At 43.3% G+C, this 10,882-nt stretch overlaps 2 protein-coding genes across 2 annotated transcripts in view; one reads left to right on the top strand and one right to left on the bottom strand.

The window, feature by feature from the left end:
- The window catches only part of LOC144110587 (uncharacterized), a 159,214-nt gene that overhangs the window by 112,734 nt on the left and 35,598 nt on the right, over positions 1-10,882 (bottom strand). The gene's annotated exons all lie outside the window — the stretch shown is intronic.
- LOC144110586 (uncharacterized) overlaps positions 1-10,882 on the top strand; it is a 50,739-nt gene that overhangs the window by 35,387 nt on the left and 4,470 nt on the right. The window contains exons 9-18 of the mRNA XM_077643603.1: positions 273-476; positions 1,110-1,291; positions 1,779-1,840; positions 2,341-2,687; positions 3,490-3,665; positions 4,331-4,392; positions 5,256-5,530; positions 7,148-7,422; positions 9,350-9,411; positions 10,162-10,355. Coding sequence (XP_077499729.1) covers positions 273-476; positions 1,110-1,291; positions 1,779-1,840; positions 2,341-2,687; positions 3,490-3,665; positions 4,331-4,392; positions 5,256-5,530; positions 7,148-7,422; positions 9,350-9,411; positions 10,162-10,355 — 1,839 coding nt within the window. The remainder of the gene's footprint in view (positions 1-272; positions 477-1,109; positions 1,292-1,778; positions 1,841-2,340; positions 2,688-3,489; positions 3,666-4,330; positions 4,393-5,255; positions 5,531-7,147; positions 7,423-9,349; positions 9,412-10,161; positions 10,356-10,882) is intronic.

Raw genomic sequence — 10,882 nt, 5'->3', positions numbered from 1 at the left:
CAACTGGTCCTCAAAATGTAGTGGTCGCCGCCTTGTGCTTGTTTGAGTTACCACGCGATGGTGCTAGAAGCAAGGGGGCGGTGCCCCTCAGTGTATATATTCTGCCTGCGGGCATGAATAAAGGCTTTTTGTTCGGGCTTCCCATGTTAGGGGCACGGTAATCACTCGTCTCTTCACTCGGTGGAGCAGAACACAAAACACTTACAGTGCTCCCTCCCGAAAGGTTAATGTTGTTTATGTGTTCTCTCTTTTTTTTCTTTTCATGTGCGCAGCTAATGAACTGACAGATCAACCACTGAAGAATGCACCAACCCTGCTAATCTGGGCACAAGGTCAGGAGCATGGCAACTACGTGCACTCGCCCAAGACCGGCCTGGACGAAGGCCATGCCAGCGTGCTTGACTTTTACCGAACTGACGAGCTCAAGTACCATGGCCACAAAGACCAAAGGGGAACTGCTGTCCTCAACTTCCATGGTGAGCAATAAATATTTCTTTTTTCTAATTACGCACACAAGAATATTTCCTTTCTTCACAAAAGTTTAAGAGATCGAATTTGCAGAGCCAGAGCACAGTGAAGGCTCAGAAGCCACTGAAATAGCATTTAAAGATGAATTCAAACATGAAAGCTCCCGTAAAGAAAAAAAGTACAGTTTTTTCTTTAATTCTAAAGATAATTCTAGAAAGAAAAGATAATTCTAGACAAACGGGGAGAACACAACACGAAAACTTTCACTTGCAGACTTGGCCATGCTAGGAAATGCTCCACTTGGAACTGCCAACGTAAAAAATACCTTAATTTTTACAATACTAAAAGCTGTAAAGGTACTTTCTCCACCTATACGGCTATTAAGGCATTTATGGTGCCTGTAGTTAGCTTATAATATCTGTTAACTAATGCAATAGTAATGGGTGTGCAGTATAGCTACTGGCGTGACTTCGTAGCAACAGCGCCGGTGTCATGCACCACAGGTTTGAGGCCTGTGGGGGAGACCATAAGTGCGAAAGTTCTCTGTATTAAATGTCAGCTCTAAATTAGTGTGCAAACAATCTGTCAAGAATGTCCAATTACAGCGCCAGAACCACTGCTGATGCAATTATCGCACGCAGGAGAGACGCGACGTGATCCGTGCCAAGGCGAGTGGCGCTACCCTTCAACCTGCCAAGGCGACAGCTGCATGTACACTGCCAGCTGGCTGGCCAATCCGCACACAGAAGAAGTTTCCTTCGAGATCCGAACCAAGGTTGCCGATCGGTGGACAGGCCTCGGATTCTCCGAGGATCGCCGCATGGTGAGCATTGGCTTGCCCAAGCTCGGGTGATGCACAGAAATCTTTAGCGCATTTTCTTCTGTCGAATACTCCTTCTGCAACCTGCACATTCCCACTGGACCTTAGAAGGTTTTTCAGCAAGGTTTGATTAGCTGATTTTTTGCAAATGAACACACCTATTTTTATAAAACTGAACTACTCCAAAGTTATTGATAAGTTATAAATTAATTACATGCTAGAACTGATGACAAGTCAGTTTTGAAAGACATTCTAACTTGATGCAATGAAGAGAACACGCCTGTACATCCTTAAAATCTAATTTGTGCCCAGTTGTGTGCCACGGGCTGCCATATGTGTTGCTAGCAGAGGGTGATCAGACAATAAAGGATTTACTCTTTTAGACGATTCACATGTTTAGCATAAAGTAAGCATGCCAGTGCGAAACATTGGTCCCTAAATATTTCCTTTTGTTCCCATCTAATGATGCTCTTTTGGTTTTCCTTTCCAGCCTAACACGGATGCTATTATTGGCTGGGTGGAGAAGAATGGCCGTTTCTTCGTCTATGACATGTGAGTGTCTACACACGCATTTTCCGTTACAGCCAAAATAATTTGACACTGCAGCAATGATCTGGCTGTAAAGGTGTCGAAACATATCCTGTAGCATTTGTAATAAACCACTGCACCTACATGCAGCCGGGATTCCTAACCAAAGGTTAAACTGCAGCGAGCAAAAAATTTGCTAGAAAGACTGTAAAAGAGTGGGGCCAATAAATGGCAACAATGTGTGCAATGTAGGCTATGCGAACGCTATATCTAGCAAGTGATATTCGGTCTTTCCTTGTTTAATGGTGCTTAAACTTCGCTGTAAGTTCATATAAGAGAATCTGCAGTGGTGATGAAGGCAGGTTCTTGCACAGGCACATGACCGTGCCTAGTAAAGAACAACATTAATCTGAGATCATTGCATGCCTCTGTCCAGCAGTGGATTTGGTTCGAATGATGACAATGTACAATGTTCATGACTAAGTGAAGTACAATGCACCTGAACCTAACACCTGCTGCAACAGGTGGCTGTCCGGCTACAAGGAGCCAACAAATGACATCCGCTCAGACCTCTTCAACGTGAGTGCCGAGCAAGTTGATGGCGTGACCACCCTGCGCTTTGCAAGAAAGTTCGACACCGGCGACACCGTGCATGACCTCGCTTTTACCGATGGCCGCTGCCTGCACTTGGTCTTCCCCATAGCGGGTGGCACCTACAACAGTGTGCTACGCAAGATAGGTCGTCATGCGCAGAACCCTGCTGTCTCAAAGACGACCCTGTGCCTCCATGGCTGCCGCGAGCCGCCACCAAAGCCCCTGCCACCACCGCCACCCCCACCATCTCTGCCACCTGCAGAGCGTGGACCCGAAGGCAAGTCTTAGCAGCAAAACTGTTATTTTCAGAAGAAGGTTTTAAATCACTTTGGCTGGCCGTTTCTTGCATTTCTTTTAACCCTTGCCATCTTTCATGGGAAAAACACGCTATTTGTACATCACTAAATATGAGATGCCATTTCAAAGCAGTCTTTTCACAAAAGGAGAGCATGTGTTTCAACAAGCATATCATCAAGAAATGAAATAAAATGCTGCAGCATGGAGTCATGCCATTGGCTGAGCACTTCAGCATTGCACGTGCTATGTTGCAGGTGCTGCACCAGCTGAGGAAATAAGAGGGAGCCTCAGAGAAAGACATGGCTGTTTCTATTGAAGGTGGCTTAGGACTTCTACATATCAGCCCCTAGAGCTCAGCAGGCCATACACACAAAAAAAATAGCTTAATTCTCAGCCTATCATCTGAGGGCTGAAAGCAAAGATCTTCACCCAGACGAGGGACCATTAAGGTCTCACCAATGAAGGTTCTTGGGCTGGAGTCAAATAGTATAACAGATAGGTGTTAGCAACGGAGAAATGTGCTAAGGTATTGGGGCTCTAGCACAGGTATAGCAGTGGCAACAGATATGATGCGGCTAACTAAGTGTTAGCTAAGTGTTAGGTAAAGACAAGCTGCCATTGGCAGCCATTTCTTGCCTACTCTTACAAGCAGCAACACGACACACAGAAATTTTGAAAGCATTGACTGAAAGGGCTTATTCTTCACAAGAGCTTATAGCACGTCAAGGGATAATTCTGATGGACAGCATGTCCACTTAACATGTAACTCACTTCTGGTGCAGGAAGCACTGGAGGTGCTTGTTCTGGTTCGTGGCGCTTCCCCGAAGCCTGTGCGGCTGATGACTGCGAGTACACGGCCAGCTGGAACTACCATGCCTCATCCGACCAGGTCTTCTTTACCATCACTACGCGCAGCAACAAGTGGACGGGCATTGGCTTCTCTACAAACAAGGCTATGGTGAGCATTGCATGGAAGATTGCAGTGAAGCATGCTTTGCAAAACATCTACCAAGTTTCACAAGACATCCTGAAAGTTATGTTCCTCATTTGCTTTATGCTGCAACAATCACCCCTTCAACAACAAGCAGAGGTTGCCTTTGAGTTCACAAACGAAGACAGTTATACATCTAGATGTTAATTCTGCTCTCGGTTAGGTCACAATATTTGTTTGCAGTATATTATACACACTGATAGTATACTGTTAATATAGAAAGAAGTGCAGATAACAATGGCAAAAATCATTGATCACATCACACTGTAGGGCTGATAATGATATTAGCACTGATTTTATAATCAGACAGAACAACCAGAATTGCCTGTGGCGCCCAGGCCAAGCCAGCTACTTAACTCTTAGGTGCATATATTGTGCTCATATATAGTGCCCATATATAGTTATAAACTCCGCATATATAGATATGCACTTAGTAGTGTTACTACGTTGGACCATTTGCAAATACAATAAATCTACCATGCAGTATAGTTCTTTGCTGATTGCATGACTTGTGCCTCAATCAACAAATTCAATCACCAAAGTTATATGGAAAAGACAAACCAAAATACAATAATTACATTAGTTTTTTTTTGGAGTTAGCATATGAATTTGTTTTCTTTTATACTTTGCAGCCAAAAACAGATGCCATCTTGGGTTGGGTCGAAGAGACTGGACGGTACTTCATCATGGATGTGTAAGTGGCCTTAAATGACTGAGATGATCTGGCTGAATCGACGTAACCAACTGTTGTTTCAATTAAAATTAGAGACAAGTGCATGTATGGAGCTATTTAACACAGAAATTTTTCTTTTTTCACAGTTATATGTTTGTCTCCCAAGGCAGTTTTTTGCAAGTTGTCAAGACTATTTGCACGCTCGTGAAATGAAGCTGACAATTTGGCTGATGATCCGCATGACAGAAATAAATGGTCTGAACTGCTGTCTAATGACTGAATATCTAGTAAACACTAAATTTTTAAATATTTGTTCATTTGAGCTTCAGATATTTTACCTCATCAGGATTCATATTTTTTTGACATTGCATTACTCACATGTTCCCTGAAGATTCTAACTCATAATTTACTTCAAGACACAATTTAATTAGTTTTTCCTGTTCCTCTTGACTCCCTGCAGATTTTGCATTTGACTTCTATGATCTTGTTTAGTCAATTACATTTCAATATTACCACCTATGCTACCACCTTCTGTTGCACATTAACTCCAGTGCACGTAGCGCACAACAATGGTGAATGGTGCACCAACAGCTGTGTAGGGCACTATCTCTTGGGGCAAAGGGTGTGGACATTGGCATAGTGTGCCATTATCAAAAATCTTACATCCGCTCTGGCCACGGTGAATGTCATCCATAATATGTGAGCATCGGAGTTAGCAGTAGGCGGAAAGGGGTCATACATCTGTTGATGTTGCTGTGAAGAAGAAAGGTCTGCAAGTTTCCTGCATGCAAATGGCCTCTACTTGCTGAGGCAAAGTGCAAAGTGGATTCCTATCCACAGTGTCTAAAGCAAAATGCCTAAAGCAAAGAGCGTTCGCTTTCCAGATGGATGGAAGGATACGAGCCACCCCTGTTGGACCCTGTTCAAGATGTGGCCAACATGTCAGGACACCGACGTGACGGTCGCACCACACTGAGCTTTGCCCGACAGCGCTACTCGGAAGACGTTGGCTACGACCTGGACTTGGACCAGTGCCTTTATTTGGTGTTTCCAACTCACGGCGGCGTTTTCAATGCCGTCTCCAAGAAGATCCGCAAGCATGAGCAGCGGCCTCTGGTTTCTAAGGAACCAGTTTGCTTCACAGGCTGCCATCCACAAGGTAAGAGCAACACGCGTCAAAGATCAGCGCAGTTAGTTGGGCTGTCCTCACTTAGCACCAGAAACTCAGCAGATAATAAAATAATGCTGCCCCAGAGTTGTCTGCAAGCCTTACAGTTACCTCCTGCAATCAAGTGACCATGCCAGAGCTACAGAGAATCTTGGATTCTGACTCAAGGCTATACTGAGTCCTGGCTCTCCGATGTAGTACTCCAAGATCTCGATGTATGAAGAAGAGAACCTGCTGCAGTGCATTTTGATGAATTACTTGGTAAAAACAAAGACCATTGGAGGTTGCAAAAACAAAACTGGAACGAAATGGAAATCAAAAGGAGCTATTGTCGTTTCAGTTTTCTCAGACTATGTTTTCAAAAATTCTTTATATTAGCTGGCTTAATTCAAGCAGCTGTGCAAAATGGTCTTGCTTGTACCATATCTTGCACGCGTTATGTTCTTTGCCCCCAGACTATATCACACAGGAGCAAAGTGGGTCGCTTTATCAAAGACTGCATTCAATATCTGCTCCAGTAATATGCTTCCTTGGGCCGGTTAGCATCTTGCACAGGAAATCAAAACCAGCACCCGAACAACACTTGTCACTGTGCATCCCCATTTTGTCCGATTGCTGTGCTATTTTTACCTGCGCTAGCGTTTTCTTTTTTTGACAAGTCGACTAGTGCCAGCTAAGCCTGCAGCAATGCACTAAAGTACTTTTGTTCACCTAGAGTTCAATGATAACAAAGTTCTACACCTTTTTGTACTACTCAGTGGCTTTATTGATGCAATGGTGCAGTCTGTTGCACAAAAAGAAATCAATAAATTAGACACCGCAGAATTGTTCATATAAGTTGGCACCCAAGGCAGTAAAGTGCAACAATCAAGATACTTGTTTGTTGGTACACAAGTTGCAACTTTGACCTCAAGATGGGGCAGCCAAGTTTCAAAAGGTGTTTGAAATGAACACGCTTCTGAATTTCCAGTGCATATTGAAAAGCAAGCACGGCCATGAAATTTTTTCATGGGCATCACTGAAAAACCTGCAGCAGCTTATGGTATAAATTAGTGCATATTGTTGAATGCTGCAACAGCTAGGTAGTCTAGCGGGTACGTGCAACATGGTTGAAAGCAGAGTTCATCCATGTTGGTGCTCACCTGAACCTTAAAGAAATCAACAGCAAGCTTAAGCAAATGGATAGGTGGGCTTTTGATTGATTATCTTAGGAACTGATGATTATTTATTATCTTAGGAATTATTGATTATCTTAGGAATTATTGATTATCTTAGGAAAATTGATTATGTTAGGAACTAATGAATTACTTAAAAAGCAATTTCATATTTGAAATCAGTATTAAAAAACTGAGCATTGTGATACAGTTTCATTAGGATTGGACTAAAAATAAGGAAAATAGGTCTAAGACCAGTGTCCCCCTTAAAGTTGCCAGCCTTGAATGTGTCAGCCACTGTACCATGCCTGCATAAGCTTCTATATCCAAAAGACTGAGTACTCGCTTGTCTGCCTCATCACATCTCGTTAACACGTATGTGATGCACTGTGACATATGGTTGTAGTTCAGCAAGAAACAGTTCCCTCACGTTCCTCATGCCTCTCTGGTGCAGGTAGCACAAAACCATCGTCACGTCCATCACTGCCGAGGGGAGGAGCAAAGCCATCGCCACCAGCAGAAGACACTGGCGATGGTGCAAGCCTCACTCCACCTCGCTACACACCGAAAGGGGGGCCATCGCGGAAGCCTTCGGCACCAACGACAGTGCCCCCTCCCAGCCTGGAAGAGTACCACCTGCGGCTGCAAGTGCTGGAGCCGTGGCAAGCCAGCTATGGAGTGCGGGGATCACGGCCATACTCGCTTCTCTCACAACAGTTGACCAAAGGGGTGAGTTAGCATGTTTTTGGTTTGGTTTGGTTTATGGGGTTTTAACGTCCCAAAGCAACTCAGGCTATGAGAGATGCCGTAGTGAAGGGCTCCGGAAATTTCGACCACCTGGGGTTCTTTAACGTGCACTGACATCGCACAGCACACGGGTCTCTAGAATTTTGCCACGATCGAAATTTTACCGCCGCGGCCGGGATCGAACCTGCGTCTTTCGAGCCAGCAGCCGAGCGCCATAACCACTGAGCCACCATGGCGGCATTTAACATGTTTTTATCCTTCTCGGTAGAGCTTACATCTCTTTGGTAAGCCTATAGCTGGCCATAGTACAACACCATGTAGATACAAATGCTACCAGTGGGAAAAATCCTAAGCGGTCAAACTGGTTTATGAATAATTCCAACTGGATTCCAGCTAGTATCAACTGTTTTCAGCTGGAATTAACTGGGAACTGCTCAATAAACCAGTTTGACCAGTTAGAACCAGTTTGGAATTTTCACCAGTTGCTCTGGTTCAGCTTCAAAGAGGTGCAAAACAGCTAATGTCGAATGTGGAGGTCCTTTTTTTTTTAATTTTCATTTTACCTTCCCAATGTCAGGGGTCAATTTACAGGGCTGAGGGCACCTAAAAGAAATTTTCATTGCAAAACAACCTTGACCCTAATTTTTTTCAACAAAGAAAATTCAAGAGATGCATTGTGCAAATAGGCGCACTCGTTGCAAGATTTTCCTACAGGTCCACCCTTGCCTCATGCTCTTAATTCCTCCAGAAATCCTTCACTCTGGGAACCAACCTGGCAAGGTGCCGCTGTGTGTTCTGCATGTGTGGGAACATTTAGAGGTGCTTTGTGTTTAGGGAATACGAGAAGGGGAGAGTGAAGGGGCCCACGATATGTGTTTTTCATTGGTCGTTTCTGAATGCAGTCAAAACGAAAACTGTTCTCTACATCTATACACACACTAGATTTTATGTGAGAATGAGTCCTCTGCTCATCGCAGACCACGAAGTGGCACTGCAAGCCGACCACAAATTGTGGTGCGAACCGCGATGAGTTGCTGTCTGCTGAGGATCTGCACTCAGTTGTGTCGTGCGTTACATTTTCAGAAGCAGCAAGAAAAGAAGCAGCCCAAACCGGTGCACTAGTGCTGTGGCATTTGAAAAAGTCCAGAAATGGTTGCCGCACGTGGCCAATCGTGGAGGCAATGTTGACTGCAAATCATGCATGACCCAGAATGCCAAATGTAAAATTTAACAATTAAGCTGATTATTTGCTTCAGATCAAAAACCGAAATGTTCTCACATGTTATTAAGGCACCTGAATTTGTCACCCAAGTTTCTTTTTCAAATGACAGAAGGCAATAAACAGGGCAACATCTTTAAAACCTCGTAAATGCAAGGATAGTTAGGATATGTTGCTAGTCCAGCTCGGTCTGTCTACAGAGTCAGTCAGCCTCGATCCATGTGCACAGCACATGCGATAACAGTTTATGGAGTATTTGGAATGGCATTTGCAATTCTAACTGAGTTATTTTCAAAATTGTATGCATATATGCTAATAGTAATTTGGTGGGGTAGTACAACTCTACAAAAACAAACAATCGCTTCAACGGTTAGGCTAAGCTATCATGCACTGTATGAACTAGAACTGTACATTGTGCAATGAGTTTCTAAACATATACATCAACAGTGTATAAATATTTTCTTGTGCACATTTGTCACAAAGCATGCAGTCTGACATCTTTTCACTAATTTATTCAGAACAGATATACGAGATTGTGGAGTTTGCAAATTTTGCAAAATACTACATCCTGTACTCAAAAATCAATAAATGCAGACAGCAAAAGCGCTGAGACACAGATGACACAGAGCAGCAAATGTGCTCATAAGCAGTTCTTGATTTTACAGAAGTGTTACTTTTTGTCATTTTCAGCTGGAACCTGCTTTGAACGAAGTTTCTGAAAAGCACCAGATCAAGTTGAAACGTCTTGTAAGGTATGTGATATAGAATGGAAGCAATACTATCATGGCGGTAGGAAGACATGTCGCATCCAGCAAGAAGATCTGTGTGGTCGAAAACATGATCCAGCTTCTCTTTGGTGCTCACATGTGTTGCATAATACTGAATAATTGATTATGTAATCAAACAACTCTGCTGAGAGTAGATCACTAAAAATATTGCACTTTGCGAAATACTGAGCAAGCATATTTTTGGGAAGAAAAATGGTACATATGCTCTCAGTTCGTTGAATTTTATGTGTAGTTATTTTAATGTACTTAATTACTAAGAATGCACTATTTAGAATTTTGTGAAAATAACTGTTATTCATGTAAACAAAATCAGAACATAAATTCACGGCCAAAGAAAAGCCTGCTTCAGACAAATGTTTGGACTCGCGGCCACTGTGACGCTAGCGTAGTAGCTACTCTACATTTCACCAGAAGCTTAGCAAACCCAGAGAACAGCTATTAAATGGATCTTTCAATAATACAGACGGGGAAAAATAAAGCATATAGGGCTTCACTTCATACTAGTTGCAGTGACAAAAGGGCTGTTTGGTCTCCTTCGACTAGAACAGTATCTTTATGTAAAACAATGAAAAATTTGCAGGACTGAACAAAGATGTAGCTAGAAAAATCTGAGAAACCATGAAGCAAAGCCACTTGACACCATTTGATGAGAAAATACTTAATGGGTAAAGGAGGGCATGAGAAAGGGGCCCATGGTGCATAATTTTCGTACAGGGAGCCTGACGGTGTGGTGGCAGAAATGCAGCTGCTGCTGCCAACAAACCGTGATGTTCATGCTGTCGAGGAGAGCCTGCGAACTGCGCTACTACCAGGACAGCTCATAGGAGGTCTGCGTGTGAACCCGGCCTCGCTCCAGGTGCATTCGGGTGATGTGCCAGAGTCTCGAGTGCGTCAGTCTTCCTTGCCAGGCAAGTAGTTGGCACTATAGTCTTCCTACATCAACAGCTTGCAGGCAGTGGCCTTTCTTTAGTGCATGCCTTAGTGCATGCCTAAGGTTGTCTTTAATGCATGCCTAAAGTTGTCTTTAGTGCATGCCTAAAGTAGTCCTTAGTGCATGCCTAAAGTTGTCTTTATTGCATGCCTAAAGTTGTCTTTAGTGCATGCCTAAAGTTGTCTTTAGTGCATGCCTAAAGTTGTCTTTATTGCATGCCTAAGGTTGTCTTTAGTGCACGCCTAAGGTTGTCTTTAGTGCATGCCTAAGGTTATCTTTAGTGCATGCCTAAAGTTGTGGCGTAATGTACAGCCTCTAACAGGATGTGCAAAATGTCATTTTTGAGTTAAACTCCAAGAGGATTGTTAACAAATGGAGTTTAACAAGGGTGCGTCTCTGCTTCCTCCATTCTTCCACATAAGTGAAAATCTTTTACAGTGAGTGCTGTTTCTAGAACATTTTAACATCGAAGCACATGTCGCCCCATCCAATTTTGTCTGCTTA

Source organism: Amblyomma americanum, chromosome 11 (assembly GCF_052857255.1).
Source record: "Amblyomma americanum isolate KBUSLIRL-KWMA chromosome 11, ASM5285725v1, whole genome shotgun sequence".
Lineage (NCBI taxonomy): Eukaryota > Metazoa > Arthropoda > Arachnida > Ixodida > Ixodidae > Amblyomma > Amblyomma americanum.
This window is presented reverse-complemented; position numbering and strand designations above follow the sequence as displayed.